The sequence below is a fragment of the Melanerpes formicivorus genome, unplaced genomic scaffold (genome assembly GCF_026170545.1).
Source record: "Melanerpes formicivorus ecotype bairdi unplaced genomic scaffold, bMelFor1.0.p_v2 SCAF_55, whole genome shotgun sequence".
Taxonomy (NCBI): domain Eukaryota; kingdom Metazoa; phylum Chordata; class Aves; order Piciformes; family Picidae; genus Melanerpes; species Melanerpes formicivorus.
This window is the reverse complement of record NW_027142407.1, coordinates 3888625-3904741: the sequence shown is the minus strand read 5'-3', so window position 1 is coordinate 3904741 and position 16117 is coordinate 3888625. Positions and strand designations below refer to the sequence as shown.

Sequence of the window (16117 nt, the reverse complement as noted above, 5' to 3'; positions counted from 1 at the left end):
GGAGTGCAACCTGTTCCGTTCATACCTTGACAGTATGCTGTAAGACTGACGCTTCCGTCTTTAATTTGCATGCATTGTTGTAAATACTTCATAAATGTTTCTTTTTGTCTTATAATAAACTTCGAATTTCTTTGTTAACGTGCTGTTTTATGTTACTAACATTATACAAAGGGAGAGTAAGTAGTGTAGTGTGGACTAATTGGTAGTATAAAATAAAATGGTGATATATTGAAAATGCCTTAAAGTTCGACACAGATGACAAGAAAAATAGGAAAAATAATTTACTGTTGGTGGAATTCGGGACCCTTAAAGAAATCTTGTGCTGCTGCTTTTCCTTTCTGGAAAATGAAAGTATGTTGGTTACAAATGTGGTAATAGTTAACAGGCTTGTGGTGTGCATCCCTCTTTGAAATGGGCGGGAAAACTTTCCCGCTGTCCTGTAGCATCCTCTAGTGGCGAACCGCGATGTTTACACGTTACTTGACGTTCAAATGTGGCTCAAACACTAAATTCTACTTTTGTTTAAAGAGATTATTTTCTGCCGTTTTCTGTGTGCTGTTGCAGTAGTGTGTGTTCCCCACCTTCCTCACCTAAAATAATGGAAAGTCTTCCTCTGTTTCAGTACCTCAAAAGAGACTATTTTCATTTGATGAGACTAACTAAAACACTTGCATATGTAATTCAATTACTCCAAAATAATTTAGGGATGGCAGAGATGAAGTGAACATGACTGAAATATGTATTTCCCATCAGAAGAAGGAGGGGTGTGTGTGTGAAGATGCTTTCAACATGAGCTGGAATTGTGCTTATGCAGCTCAGAAGGCAAACTGTATTCTCAATGTGTTCTATTGCTTGGAGTGGCTGTTTATATACTCTTTGTTATCAATCACTAAACCAATAGAGTCCTGTTAAGTATGTAAGCTAAAATTATTCCCCACTAAGAGGTGCCAACATGTCAGGATGTTGTTCCTGCACACATGGAATGTTACTGTTTTGTTCTTTGCAGTGTCTGATTTGCCCACTGGAGAATCATGTGCTCTTCACACATCCCAGCAGCTGCCCTTGTCTGCAACAGGCTATGGTTCTCCAAAAACCTCCTTAGGCCAAAGCTTTGTAGTCTGCCTCAGCCATGGTTCTCCACAAAACCTCCTTAGGCCAAAGCTTTCCACAGCCTTCCTCCAAACCACACCAAAACCCTGGCCTCAAATGCTCTCCCCGTAATGCTTCTCTCCCATCCCCCATACCAAACCCGAGTGATGCGGCTGACAATTCAGCTTGCCAGCTCCAGCATGCTCAAGGCCCCACTCCCCCACATTGCCAGAGATAAGAGAGCCTGTGCCTGGAAGGGAGCAGGTAGAGGAGAAGGGGGCTGGACAGCTTATGGTGTTTGCTTATAAAGGAGAGATGCAGACATTATGGGAATGAAATAACAAAAGATTACACTTTCCAGTGTGCATCTTCTAGTCCTGGCTCGTAAAGGCATCCAGGCTCAAACCATAACATGGTGCTACTCTGGACTAAATCTAGCAGTTTTACATCCTTTGTCTGTCAGGGGCACCACAACTAGATGCGGTACGCCAGGTGGAGATGTATAAAGGATCAATTATGCTAGTCTGCTGAGTTGTATTGAGTTATGCATTGTATTCAACTGACTGGCCTCATTAAGTAGTACTTTTGAACTCAAAAGCTCCTTTGTACTTTTTTAAACAAAGGTCTTGAAAGGATGGGGACCCTACAAATTGATTATTCAACTTCTGTATTTGTTTTATTGAAAGTATTGCTCTTTGTGTGGAAGGTTGTTTTGTAGTCCTTCTTTCAATCTAAAGCTGTTAGCAAATTGACATTTGGAGTTTATGTTCAAGATTCAGCAGCTGTGGCTTCTAGCTATTTGTCATAATTCTTCTTAATTTGTAACGGTTGATATAAGAAAATATGACTCAAAAGACAAACAACTTCTGTCAGCTTGTTTAAGCATTCCTTACTCATACTAGCTTCTTGGGAACATACTTTAAGCACTGTTTGCTTTTTTGTCAAAGTGTGTTCTCTCTTCTGTGTATATACAGAATACATCTGCAAGCTGATTTTTGCAAAGCTTGGTGCAGCTGTAAGATGTTCATTGTCCATCCTTTTCCTTGTGTGCTCTACATTAATATTTGTTGTCTGACTATAAAGAGTTTGATCCTTGTCCCTTTTAGCAGCCCGGCAGAAAGGGATCTGGGGGCACTGGTTGATAGTAGGCTCAACATGAGCCAGCAGTGTGCCCAGGTGGCCAAAAAGGCCAGTGGCATCCTGGCCTCTATGAGGAACAGTGTGGCCAGCAGGAGCAGGGAGGTCATTCTGACCCTGTATAGGCCACACCTTGAGTACTGTGTCCAGTTCTGGGCCCCTCAGTTTAGGAAAGATGTTGACTTCCTGGAACGAGTCCAGAGAAGGGCAACAAAGCTGGTGAGAGGTCTCAAGCACAAGCCCTGTGAGGAGAGGCTGAGGGAGCTGGGGTTGCTTAGCCTGGAGAAGAGGAGGCTCAGGGGAGACCTTATTGCTGTCTACAACTACCTAAAGGGAGGTTGTAGCCAGGTGGGGGCTGGTCTCTTCTCCCAGGCAAGCAGCACCAGAACAAGAGGACACAGTCTCAAACTGTGCCAGGGGAGGTTTAGGCTGGATGTTAGGAAGAAGTTCTTCATAGAAAGAGTGATTGGCCATTGGAATGGGCTGCCCAGGGAGGTGGTGGAGTCACCATCACGGGGGGTGTTTAAGAAGAGACTGGTGCCATGGTTTAGTTGATTAGGTGGTGTTGGATGATGGGTTGGACGTGATGATCTCGGAGGTCTCTTCCAACCTGGTCTGGTCTGGTCTGGTCTGGTCTGGTCTGATCTATTCTATTCTATTCTATTCTATTCTATTCTATTCTATTCTATTCTATTCTATTCTATTCTATTCTATTCTATTCTATTCCCAAAGGGAGGAACTCTGCTGCTTGTATTGGTGCTTGTGCTTTATTGCAAATCTCTTTAAAAGTATCCCGGGGGTCTTAAGCCTTGGCTTGTGTTACAGAATTATTTACTATTTACTAATAGGTGGGACAATTAAATAAAAATATTAATTTATTAACCCAAAATCTCACTGAAGATATATATAAACCTATTCACAAAGTATTCAGTTGTGGTTGAACTTTTTCCTTTGGTGCAAAATAATTAACATACAAGGATTTAAGCCATTTAGGAAAATCCAAAATGTGCAAACAATTCAAATTGGAAGAAGTACACTGCGCAGATGCTGGCTTTGCCCACAAGGGGAACTCTTGGTCCACTCAAGGAAGGGTTAGGCAACAGAACCTTGTAACAGAGACTTAGAAAATTAGATTTGCTGGGTTTACTCATGGCTTACTGCTTTAGTCTGGTAGCCTTCCAGATGCTAGTTATGATCCAAGTGCGGCGCACGTTTGAATTCACATGGCTACACAAAGCAAAGATGGCATTCCACCACATGGAGCGCTCTGCTGGGAAGGGCTTCCGGGGTTTTGCAGCTTTGCTGTCTGGAGGATGCATCCCTTGGCGCGTTTCAGGCAAGGCAGCTGATGCAGCAGGGCAGCAGGCTGTGGCTTGGGGTTCTCTGCTGCTCAGGATTGCTTGCCAGTTCGCACGGTGAGGCTTGCCTGCTAGGAAAGACTTTTCAGCTGTGACTTCGGCAGCAGTTCAGCTCTTGTTACTTTCTGGGCAAGCATGACAATATGCTTATCTTCTCAGCTCATAATGTCTGAGGAAAATTAATGACATAAGATAGAAACACAATACCTTCAGCTATAGAATCAAGTTTGCCCAAACGGCCCAATGCACACGCAGTCCATAGGAGTGTCACAAGGTCAGGTACACGTGTCATATGCAACACATACCCTTGCTTTTCCTGGACCCCAGGATATGTCCAGACAAGCCTGGGCAATGTCCAGGTTTGCAGACTTGCAGGCACCTAGCTCATTGGCTGTTTTAGGGCATGCTTTTCCCTCCAGGACAGTTTGTCAGACAGAACTCCAAAGAGCAGGACTGCTGTGGCAAGCTGTCTTCCATGTGCTTGCTTTCTGTCCCTTGACCCTACCAGCCATGGAATTTGGTGGGCAAGGTTCTGTTAGACACTCTCCAACTGATGTTCCTTCCCCAGAAGTATCCCATGAAGCTTGTAATATGAAAAATCTCTCTAGAGAAGCTCCAAACAGGGCGAGGAAGAAAAACAGATGACAGAAAAATTCTTACTTTTTGCATGAAGAGAGAAATGTGAATAATGCAAGAGGCTCTTGGCAGCACAAAAAGAACTGAACAGTCCATATTGAGATGGGCCATGATCTTAGGCTGTAGAACAGTGGTGCTGGAAGAAAACTTGCTGACAGAGTGTTGCTGAATGACTTTGAATTCTAGAAATATCCGAGAGGATTTGCAAAGCCCTCTTCAATATAGGCATACATCCCACACTCTGCTATTGTCCAGTGAAGTAGCTCAGGTATGTTTTTGTGCCTGAATGACTTGTGGATATGATTTCCCATGTTTGCAGGGTAATTCAGAGAAAATTGCATCAGCTGACAGTGGGATAGCTGATTTGCAGTACAGTCAATTATTAGGACACTTGAGGTTTTATCAGTACCTTGCAGACAATAGTCAAATGTCTGCCTGGAAAGTAAGGCCAAATAGGTAGGCAAAATAATTTTGATTATCAAGTGATGTTAATGAAAAACTTGTTCCTAAAATGCTCAATGAAAATGTTAAAAGTAAAATAAAGAGAGAGTTTGAATTACAACAGCTGCTTCAGTGCAAGAGCAAGTGGAAATACTGTAGTTGCAGTTTCATTGTCTGGCAAAGCATGTCATGCCTCAATAGAGAAAAAATGAAATTTTGGGAAGGAGGAAAAGAGGCCTTGTCATTATCCCACTTCTATTCATAGTATGATTATACAATGAAGTCAAGTTCTGGAGCCCCTATTACAAGAGGGATAGGGACATGCTGGAGTGTGTCCAGAGAAGGGCCATGAGGATGATCAGAGGGCTGGAACACCTCTCCTATGAGGACAGACTGAAGGAGTTTGGGCTGTTAAGTCTGGAGAAAAGAAGGCTCCAAGTTTACCTTATTGAGGCCTTCCAGTATCTGAAGGGGGCCTACAGGAAGGCTGGGGAAGGACTTCTCAGGATCTCAGGTAGTGATAGGACTAGGGGGAATGGAATGAAGCTGGAGGTGGGGAGATTCAGGCTGGATGTGAGGAGGAGGTTCTTCACCATGAGAGTGGTGAAGCCCTGGCATGGGTTGTCCAGGGAGGTGGTTGAGGCCCCATCTCTGGAGGTGTTTAAGATCAGGCTGGATGAGGCTCTGGCCAGGCTGATCTAGTGTGGGGTGTCCCTGCGCATGGCAGGGGGGTTGGAACTAGATGATCCTTGTGGTCCCTTCCAACCCTGACCGATTCTATGATTCTATTCTATGATTCTAAGATGAGGATTTGGGGTTTCTGGTATTTAAGTGGTGTGTAAAGAGAGAGAGTTACTCTCTCTGGCGAGTAAGTCTATTGCATAGTTTTTGCAGTCAGTAGGTATATGTGTTGTAACAGCAGAAATTACTTGATGGCATTTCTGGACCAGTATAACTCTTTAAAAATCTAAATTAGTAAGAGAATAGAGTAGGGATTGCTGGAACCACCTTAGATGATGTGTAAATGCCATACCATGCAAAAAATACTGCCAGTTAGACTACACGACTTCAGCTTTGCTCCCCTACCCTGAGTAAAAGGATAATCTTTTATGTGTGGACAAATTATAGTCACTTTGACAGTTTAAATTACAAAATACACAACACAGTTTAGTTGAAAAATGTATTAGTCACCCAGAAACACAGACACTCCTGTCTTTATTCTGTAAAAGATACTTACCAAGGCCATTGATGCTTATTGAAAATACATTTCCGGTGAATTTTCTTCATCTTAACCAACAGACTTGACAGTATTAGTGAAGCATGGTCCTCTAAAAGGAATGAATAATGTACCTTGAGCTCCCTGTCTTGACACTTTATTATCCTTAAAAAAATATTCCTGCCAATGGAGCATATTCCATGTAGTATTTTGTGCATGTTTTATTGCATATGTGAAGAAAGGAAAATATAAAAGGGAAATGCTCCATTTCTCACAACGAACTATACTGCATGGGGGCACAAGTATGATTTTCTTTGCCTTACAAATAATTCTGAGAGACTGTAACTTCAGAGGAATGCAGCTTAGATGTAGATGACTTTGGGAAAATGAGGGCTGCACTTAAGTTGTGTCAGTCTTCCTGGTAAGTGCTGAGGGACCTGATCCAGCTTGGGGCTGTGGATGTTGCTTCTGTGGCATGAGCCAAAAAAAAAAATAAAGGCAGACAGGGAAGAAAATGAGTCTTGTCAGCTGTTATGGATCAACTTGAAAAGAGAGAAAAGCTCATGTGAAACAAACAAACTGCCTGCTTCTTGTCTCTGCTGGTTGTACTGAAGTGGCTTGTTGCAGCTGTCTTGCTCCCCTGTCACCATCACAGACTGGGTGCTTTAGTCCTTGCACTGACATAACTGTTGGCGAGCAACTCACAGCTAATAGCAGGATTTTTTTTGGTATTGTTTTGATAGGTGTGAGTCAAAAAAAAAAAGGTCTCTTAATCTCATCTGCAATCAGCTGGGAGCTGAAATTTCTTTCTGAGGATTCTAAAAAAACAAACCACCCAACCAAACCAAACCAAAAACCACACCTCTCAACCAACTGGCTATCAAACAACCCCCCCCAAACAAACCAACCACCAAAACCCCCCAACCCCAGAACTGAACATACCCCCCCTTAAACCCTCAACCAAAAACCCCTTCTCTAATCTGTGCAAATCACTTTGTAAAAATAATTGTGGTCAGGAAGTCCTTGCTGCTCATCTTTGTTTCACCTCCTTGACTTTAAGAAAGGTTTTGCCTTGTCTGTCAGAATTTTTGTTCCCCTCCATCTGTGCACTGTTTTCTTTACATCTGTGCAACATCCAATAAAGTGAGAAGCTGTAATGGTTTAGTACAAGGGCTAAACCATCTGCTCCCCTAACACAGAAGTGAGGGCAAGAGTTACACACAAATCTCTGGCTTGCGATAAAGAGATAAGAGCTTAATGTAACGTAGGATATCATAAGCACAATGTGTAATTACCTTAGCTAATAATCTCATTAATCTAATAATACAATACATGATTACCTTAGCTTAGCCTATTTGCACAAGCAACACAGTGAAATACACAGGGGGAAAAACCAGCATAAAACAGAAACCCAAACCCAGTAGCTACCTGACTGCCACTGTTTCTGCTGCCATGCCTGCAGAAGAGAGCCAACACTCAAGACCTGGAGCCCAGAAGAAGCAACCAGAACAGGAAGCCTTCCGTGCTGCAATCTGAACTTCAAGCTCCATAATACTTTGCTCCAGTTAGCACTTTCATTTTTTGAAGCTGGCATGACTGGAGCATGGTATGAGCAGCAGCAGCAGGTTCAACTCAGACCATGACAGAAGCCCTGAAGTCTGCTGAAGCCCCTGGTGTAGCCAGGGCAGTGCTAACTTTCTTCGTGCTCTGTGCACATGGACAACTTGTATTTAACAAGCAGTGAGGAACTTGGTGTATCTGTAGTACTTCTTTGTGTTAAGGATCCAAAAAGAGTCTGTAAGAATCCCTGTTAGCTTTGCATTGTTGGTTTCAAATTGTTTGAACAAAAAAGCCCTGTTGGGGTAGTTTAAATTCTGACATGCTGCAGGCTGGACCTTATCTTCATTGGCTATTAGAAAGCGGTGACAGAATGATAATATAGAAAGAAAACAATAAATCTGATTGTAATACAGACTTTGTTAGTTGGACTGAGTCTGGAGAGGAGGTGAATTGGTTGTCTAAACTGTATTCTAATAAGTGATGTGTTTGGATGGACATGGCAACTAGGTTGCAGCATGCTCCTCTGTTATCTATATGACTAGAAGTTTTTTTTCCTCTCAATGCTATAGGCAATGGCTTAACAGAATTAAGTAGAGTAATGCATTCAGGATCTGGGCAATGCTTGTGTTTTGCTGTAGGAGATAGCACACTAAGTCACTTGCTAAGGGATTGCTTGGGAAAGTATCAGAGGACAGAAAAGTGCTGAGATTTCTTGTCTTATGTTTTCATGACAGATATTAAGATACATTTTTCAAGTGATGGTTGTTTTTTCCACCTCTTGGATCACCAGGCACCTGAGGGCAAAGAGATTTTTGCACTGGTAATAAAACCCACCAAAAAACTTAGGTTTGTCTCCTTGACCTTCGAAGTGAAAAGGGTTTGGTTTTCTTCTCTTGGCAGGCTGTGGCTTTTGCTCTTTCTCATAAGCTGGTGCTTATTCCACTTTTTCCCCTTTTATCTTTGTTATTTCTTCCTTTTAACATGCCATGTGGGGTTTCTGCCTTGAACCATGAAGCACCAGACTCTACAGAGAAATTTGCTTACAATGACCTCTGAAGCAGAAGGGGGAGGTGAAAACTAAAGGACTCTTTTGTCCTTTGAGTGGTATCTCATAAGCTGTATTTCATTTCTGTATCTCATGTGAAATAGAGAGGAATGATATACAGATAAGCATATTTCCTCCTAGGAAAGATGTGTATGGTGCTTGCTGTGCCCTCTCTCTGTGCCTCAAAGGCATGAGAGTAGACACTATACATTTGAGGAATGTCTGAACACCCACATTTTACTGGCTTAGCTGCTGTCTCTTCTTCCTAGCCAGCAAAGCATGCTAGTAGCCTGCTGGGCACCAAGGCATTTTGATACTGATGCTTCCATTTGCAGCTCCTGATGCCAACAGGTCTGTTAGAACACCTACAAGATCCTGTTCAGTCTCAGGTTCCCACACTGGACCTGCAGGTTAAGACTGGCTCTGAACTACCCTGTCCAATGGTGATGCAAAAGCACAAAGCAGGAAGAAAGCAGGGATGGAAGAGTGAGATCTCTATGTGGTAGAGGAGTCAGATATGTGAAGGTCTATGCATTTTCAAATTTAGAGGTGCTGTCAGCTAATTCCAGCTGCTCCTGCACTGATTGTGTGGAGGCAGTGTTGACTGCTAAGTGACATCCCTCCTTGCACTTGCAGTCTGAGACTTTGTATTGCATCTTTGAGAACAGGGCAGAAAAAATACCCAGAAGGGAATATCTTTGTCCATGAAACATAATCCTTCAGCTGTTGTGCTTTTCTCACCTGCTTTGGAAGGGGAACTCTTCTGCACTCAACAGAGCATCTTTGTTCCTTTAGAAGAAGTTTTATGTTTTTGGGAGAATATAATGGGCCCAGAATTGATAGTAAACTTAGAAATAGTAACTTTGGATGGATGTTTGCTGTAGGATGACTTTCTCTAGCTGTCTTTGGCTTGTGTTTTCCTGAACAGATCTCTAAGCTGTCATGCAGGCACTCAGCACAGGGTATTAGGTTCACAGAGACATTGTGTTGTCTGAGTCTTCTGTCACTGATGTAGGTAACACAAAAGCTGCTGAGTATCAAACCAATTTGCTTGATTCAGTGGTCTTTTGAAGCTGCCTGATACTCTACTAAACACCACAGGTGAGTTGCTGAGACATAATGGCTATGCGAAAGTCTGAATTAGCCACACAGTGACTTTTGACCAAAACTTCTGGGGGGAGGCTTGTTGGAAGCAGAGATTGGTTATAGATCTTGGGTAATGACTGTGGTTATGGTACTCCTGTTATAGAACAAATGAAATAAATACTGATTCTGATAAGTCTCATCTGCCTAACTTCATTTTTCTCACTCTTCCTCAGTGTTGGACTCTGCCTTGCCAGTCCATGGTTGCAATGGGTGTACCAGTCTTCATACTCGCTGGGCTTCTCGTGCATTTGGTGTTTTTGGTCTCCATTTTTGACATCTACTTCAGCTCTCCCCTGGTTCATGGCATGACTCCTCAACAGACTCCACTGCCCCCTCCAGCAAAGCGTCTTGTACTCTTTGTTGCTGACGGTCTGCGGGCGGATTCGCTCTATCAACTGAACAGCAATGAAATGCCCCAGGCACCTTACCTGCGGTAAGTCTGTCTGAAAACACTGCACATCCAGGAGGTTTCACTCCTGGGGGCATGTCTATGTAATCTTGGAAAGAGGCTGAGTGGAGTAATGGCAGCTGTGTTGGCTTGGGTACTGCCTTCCTTCTGCTTGTGAAGTAATAAACTTAACAGAGTTATGCTCTGGAGAAATGCATGAATTTGAGCTGGTGGCCCTTGTTACCAGTAAAGATGCTAAACCACAGACAGAGTAAACTGAGTCAATATTGTCTTCTGAAAACTACAGCAAACCAGTAACTGAGAAGAATGTGGACTTCCTCCAGTTACATCAGCATGGTATCAATTCTGAAGCCTAACACAGTCATTAATTTAAACTGCTTCCTGGATGTTCAGTTTAGGAGTCTTAGTTCATTAACATACTTGTCTTGTAATTCTAAGTTACTGATCAACCTTTTAAAGGAGTAATTAAGGAAAATGGCCTGAACGGATCTAACAGCAGACTGCCACTTCCTATTCGTTCCACCCTCCCTGCATGTGTGACCCTGCTACCCACCTTGTGATCTCTGCTGTGTGTCTGCTTGGTTAATAAATGTTTCAGTTCAGAATTATGAAAAAATAATCCTGCCCAAAAAGAGTGTTAAAAGTCATATTCTGGAGTGCTTAAACCTAATTTTCACAACCTTCCCAGTTTCCTTATATCAAGATAATTATTTGATCATAAGACAAATAATTTGTCTTTAAAAAGTAGACAGCATTTCATAAGACTGCTTTTGTGTAATAGCACTGTTGGGCTTGACTATCACAGCAAATCCCAATAATCGATGGTCTCTGAAGCCTTAGGACATTTGCAGTCTGTTACACAAATCTGTGGAGCCTTTGCTACAGCACTTGCTAGTTTATATGGGATTACTTGTACCTGCTTCTCCTGTCCTTCCTGGTTTTGTAAGGTGCTGTCTGCCACCAGCAGATGTCTGCCACATCAGTGTGAGTTTTCAGTGTACTATTTCAGCAGTGGACTTCACACTTCCTCCAGAGCAGCTTCTTCTCTTAGTAGTAAAACTGTTGGTGTTTTGTACCATCACCAAGGTGTGAATGCTGTGATGGCCCCACCACTATAAACAGTCATTTTGACATTAAGTGGTTTGAGGTTTTCAGTTTCAGCCATTCAGCATTATCTAGGGTGCTGAGAAAGCTGGCAGATGAGCTCGCCAAGCTTCTGTCCATTATTTTCCACCAGTCCTGGTTCACTGGAGAGGTCCCAGATGACTGGAAACTGGCCAATGTCATGCCCATCCACAAGAAGGGCCAGATGGATGAACCTGCAAACTACAGGCCTGTCAGCCTGACCTCAGTGCCAGGAAAAGTTATGGAGCAGATCATCTTGGGGGCAATCACTGTGCACCTGAAGGATGGCCAAGGGATCAGGCCCAGACAACATGGATTTAGGAAGGGCAGGTCCTGCCTCACCCACCTGATCTCCTTCTATGATCAGGTTACTGCCTGGTGGATCTGGGAAAGGCTGTGGATGTGGTGTACCTGAACTTCAGCAAGGCCTTTTACACCGTTCCCCACAGCAAACTCCTGGCCAAGCTGTCAGCCTGTGGCTTGGACAGCAGCACTCTGCTCTGAGTCAGGAACTGGCTGGAGGACTGAGCCCAGAGAGTGGTGGTGAATGGTGCCACAGCCAGCTGGCAGCCAGTCACTAGTGGTGTGCCCCAGGGATCAGTGCTGGGCCCCATCCTGTTCAATATCTTTATTGATGATCTAGATGAGGGGGTTGAGTCCATCATCAGTAAATTTGCAGATGACACCAAGTTGGGAACAGGTGTTGATCTATTAGAGGGTAGAAGGACTCTGCAGGCTGGACAGATGGGCGGAGTCTAACACGATGGCATTCAACAAGTCCAAGTGCTGGATGCTACACTTTGGCCACAATAACCCCGTGCAGTGGTACAGGCTGGGGTCAGAGTGGCTGGATAGCAGCCAGGCAGAAAGGGACCTGGGGGTACTGGTTGACAGCTAGCTGAACATGAGCCAGCAGTGTGCCCAGGTGGCCAAGAAGGCCAATGGTATCCTGGCCTGCATCAGGAATAGTGGAGACAGGGATTAGGAGATAGGGAAGTCATTGTGCCCCTGTACTCAGCACTGGTTAGGACACACCTGGAGTACTACGTCCAGTTTTGGGCCCCTCAGTTTAGGAAAGATGTTGACTTGCTGGAACGTGTCCAGAGAAGGGCAGTGAGGCTGGGGAGAGGCCTTGAGCACAAGCCCTATGAGGAGAGGCTGAGGGAGCTGGGATTGTTTAGCCTGGAGAAGAGGAGGCTCAGGGGTGACCTCATTGCTCTCTACAACTACCTGAAAGGTGGTTGTAGCCAGGAAGGGGTTGCTATCTTCTCCCAGGCAACCAGCACCAGAACAAGAGGACACAGTCTCAAGCTGGGCCAGAGGAAGTTTAGGCTTGAGGTGAGGAGAAAGTTCTCTACCAAGAGAGTCATTCATCATTGGAATGGGCTGCCCAGGGAGGTGGTGGAGTCATCATCCCTGGAGGTGTTCAAGAGGGGATTGGACGTGGCACTTGGTGCCATGGTCTAGTCATGAGGTCTGTGGTGACAGGTTGGACTTGATGATCTTTGAGGTCTCTTCCAACCTTGGTGATACTGTGATTCCTTCCTACCCTAATGGCCAAATGGCTCTACTACAAAACTAGTTTTGCCAAGGTCAGGACAAGCAGCAAACCTCCCCCACATAGCAAATGATAAGAAATCTGCACTGGGAAGGGAGGGAGAGGCAGAAAAGGGCTAAATGTTCTCTGCAACCAGTTTATATAGCAGATGCAAGGCTTATGGGATAAAATAACAAAAGACTACCCTTTCCTGTACCTATCTAGCCCCTTGGAGGACTTTTCTACTCAATGTCTTAAACCCACAATGAGCAAAAACCAGTGTGCTATAAATAGAAGCAACATTTTAGTATGTACATAAAATTAATAAGAAATACCCATTGGGCTTGGAGCAAGTTGGTGACTTATATGTGCCATGTACTTAGTCTTTTCTCTTGCAAATATTCTTGAACAGTCTTTTTCAGCAGTCTTGTGATAGCTGTGAGGGACAGTAGGTAGTCTGAATTGCTGCGATGGTGGTGGTTGCGGGGAAGATGTTTCTTCCTTGCTTGTCATGTTTCCACTATGTTACTGTATCATATTCCTATTCATCATCATTATTATGGGTAGCTAATGTTTATACTGTCAAGTAAATTAATTTTTAAATGGTTCTTCTGAGTAAAAGTCTTTGAAGTAATTCAAAGTAGCTAAATGAATTTTAAGCAGGTAAATGTCAGAATCAGGCTATGTGCTGCTTGCTTGTGTTTTTTTTTGCCATCATATGTATTATTGTTGACTTCAGATGCTGTGATACAGTATCACCAAGGTTGGAAGAGACCTCAAAGATCATCAAGTCCAACCTGTCACCACAGACCACATGACTAGACCATGGCACCAAGTGCCACATTCAGTCCCCTTTTGAACCTCTCCAAGGTCGGTGACTCCACCACCTCCCTGGGCAGCACATTCCACTGGCGAATGACTCTCTCAGTGAAGAACTTTCTCCTCACCTCGACCCTAAACCTCCCCTGGCACAGCTTGAGACTGTGTACTCTTGTTCTGGTGCTGGTTGCCTGGGAGACGAGACCAACTCCCTCCTGGCTACAACCCCCCTTCAGGTAGTTGTACAGAGCAATAAGGTCTCCCCTGAGCCTTCTCTTCTCCAGGCTAAACAATCCCAGCTCCCTCAGCCTCTCCTCATAGGGCTTGCGCTGAAGGCCTCTCCCCAGCCTTGTTGCCCTTCTCTGGACACGTTCAAGTGTTTCGATGTCCTTCTTAAACTGAGGGGCCCAGAACTGGACACAGTACTCAAGGTGTGTCCTAACCATTGCAGAGTACAAACAAACAGTAACAAAAGCAAAACAGTAACAAAAGCAAAAGTAAAGGTTTCCTACTCAATAAAAATCAAGTTCTAATGTGAATAATTTTCTGTCTGTTCTGACAGTGAAGTGTGAGGAGGGTCAAAAGTGTTTTCCTTTTGTCTGAAGTTGTTCATTAATCCTAGTGCAATGCATTTTGATCAGTCTCCAGTGCAAAGAAATTACAAATCGCTTTAATACTTAAATCCCTTTTCCAAATTGCTACTGTAATCGGTACATCTTGTCCAAAACTCTAGCTGAAGTCAGAGCTAGGAATAAAATGTCAGTACTGTATTACTGTTGACATTTCTCACGGCAATGTTTGGGCTATTCCAAATAGTCCTGTGAACTTTCAAATAGGCCTGAAAATGTGAGGTCTAAGATGAGTTAAAAGCCCCCAACAAAAAAAAATCCAACTGTGAGTCCTGCAAGCTTAGAGTGCAGCCTGAAATTTTAGGTTGTAGGATGAGTCCTCCCTAGTGGGAAATATGCTTAGAGCTGAATGTGCAGATTACATACAGTTGTATAAAATCTCTGTTAAAAAAAAGCAAGGTGACAAAGCTTCATAGCTTGAATGTAGAATATCCCAAAACACATCCAATAAAAATATAGCAACTTTTGTAGCTTAGATCATGACCAACAAAAATACAATTCCCCTGTGGATTTGACTCTTTAAAATCTGCCTAGAATTTGTTCAGAAGATTCTGCTTCTTTTTTCCTAAACATCAGTATAAGGTATTGTCCTAGTGCTGTGGGTTTTCTTTTCTCCCCTTGCTCTTAAAGTGGCAGTGAATCTTTCTCTTCTTCCAGAAGATGGAGACAAGAAAACAGCATACGGTAATGCTCTCCAACAGGCTGCAGTTACTCATATCTTCGTCAGACAAGAGTAGTTTGAGGTTGTTTCTTACACTTGGGCTCTGTCCTCTACTTTCTTTGCTTTTTATTTTTTGTAACTATTGTATGTGCATAATCCCTGGACAATTTATGTGCTCCATATATGAGAAGGTATCTCCTTCACTTTGGTGTAATTGCAAAAGGTGCAAGGCTTGCCCAAATTTTCTCCATGTTGCTGAAATGATTTGCACCTTAGATTTACATGGCTTTTGAAGTCTCCGGATGCTGGCTTACAATTTTCAGCAGAAATAAAGACAAACATGATCACAGGAACTAACTATAATTGAACATATTTAACAGACACTTTCAAGCTAAGTGGAGAAGGTTACTACTTGCAGGTTAATATTCTGCTTCTTTTGTGGCACAGCAGGTGGTAGTGAAAATCTGATTTAGTCTGGGGTTGTTATGTTCTGTTTTGTTTTCATTTCCTGCCTCACATCTACCTGTCACTTCTTTTTAATCTCCAATTCACTGTACTTTCAAAGAGTCTTAAGCAGTAACTGCCTTGCATTCTGTTTTTTAGGAGTATTCTAGAGAATAATGGCAGCTGGGGAATCTCTCACACCCGGGTTCCAACAGAATCCAGGCCAGGGCATGTTGCACTTATAGCTGGATTTTATGAAGATGTCAGTGCAGTTGCTAAAGGTATGCTGGTCCTAAAGCTTTGGACACTGTCCTCCAAAATAACTTGTTTCAGTGATGTGCTGGTCCTCTGGATGATTATTGATTGATATCTGTGTACTGGTTTGGATTCCAAGATTATATGTAAAAAAGTAAGTCTGGATGGATTTCTCACTCAATATTGATAGCTATGACTATAGCTTACATAAGTGAATATTTTGTAACATGGTAGAATGTAGAACTCTGGGCTTAAAATCAGAATTATCATATGGAGTGATCTCTTCGTGTAATAGTTTTTAATTACCATTTGGTTTCTAATGGGAGATAGCTAAGCAGATATGGCAAACAAGAAGTGAATTGCAGTGTCTTAGCTGAACCATTTTGAGTTGGAGAATCCATAGCAAAATAAAGCAAAACCACAGACTGTGTGTTTTGTCCAGGGCTAGATGTTACTGCATGCTTAATGATTAATACTGTGGAACAAGCTTTACAGTTTTGATCTTTCCTGGGGTCCTCTGCCTTCTCCCAGGTTTCCAGGTCTGAACAGTTGTAATGCTGTGTTGGTTTTTGAAAGGAGAATTAAGAGGTTGGTCTTGGCCATGTTCTTA

The 16117-nt window shown here is 43.2% G+C and overlaps 1 protein-coding gene across 4 annotated transcripts in view; it reads left to right on the top strand.

Annotated features, from left to right (window-relative positions):
- Positions 1-16117, top strand: part of PIGN (phosphatidylinositol glycan anchor biosynthesis class N) — a 125358-nt gene that overhangs the window by 892 nt on the left and 108349 nt on the right. For all 4 annotated transcript variants that reach the window (XM_068161007.1, XM_068161005.1, XM_068161003.1 and 1 more), the window contains exons 2-3: positions 9802-10061; positions 15412-15533. In XM_068161007.1, coding sequence (XP_068017108.1) covers positions 9826-10061; positions 15412-15533 — 358 coding nt within the window. In that variant the 5' untranslated portion in view covers positions 9802-9825. The remainder of the gene's footprint in view (positions 1-9801; positions 10062-15411; positions 15534-16117) is intronic.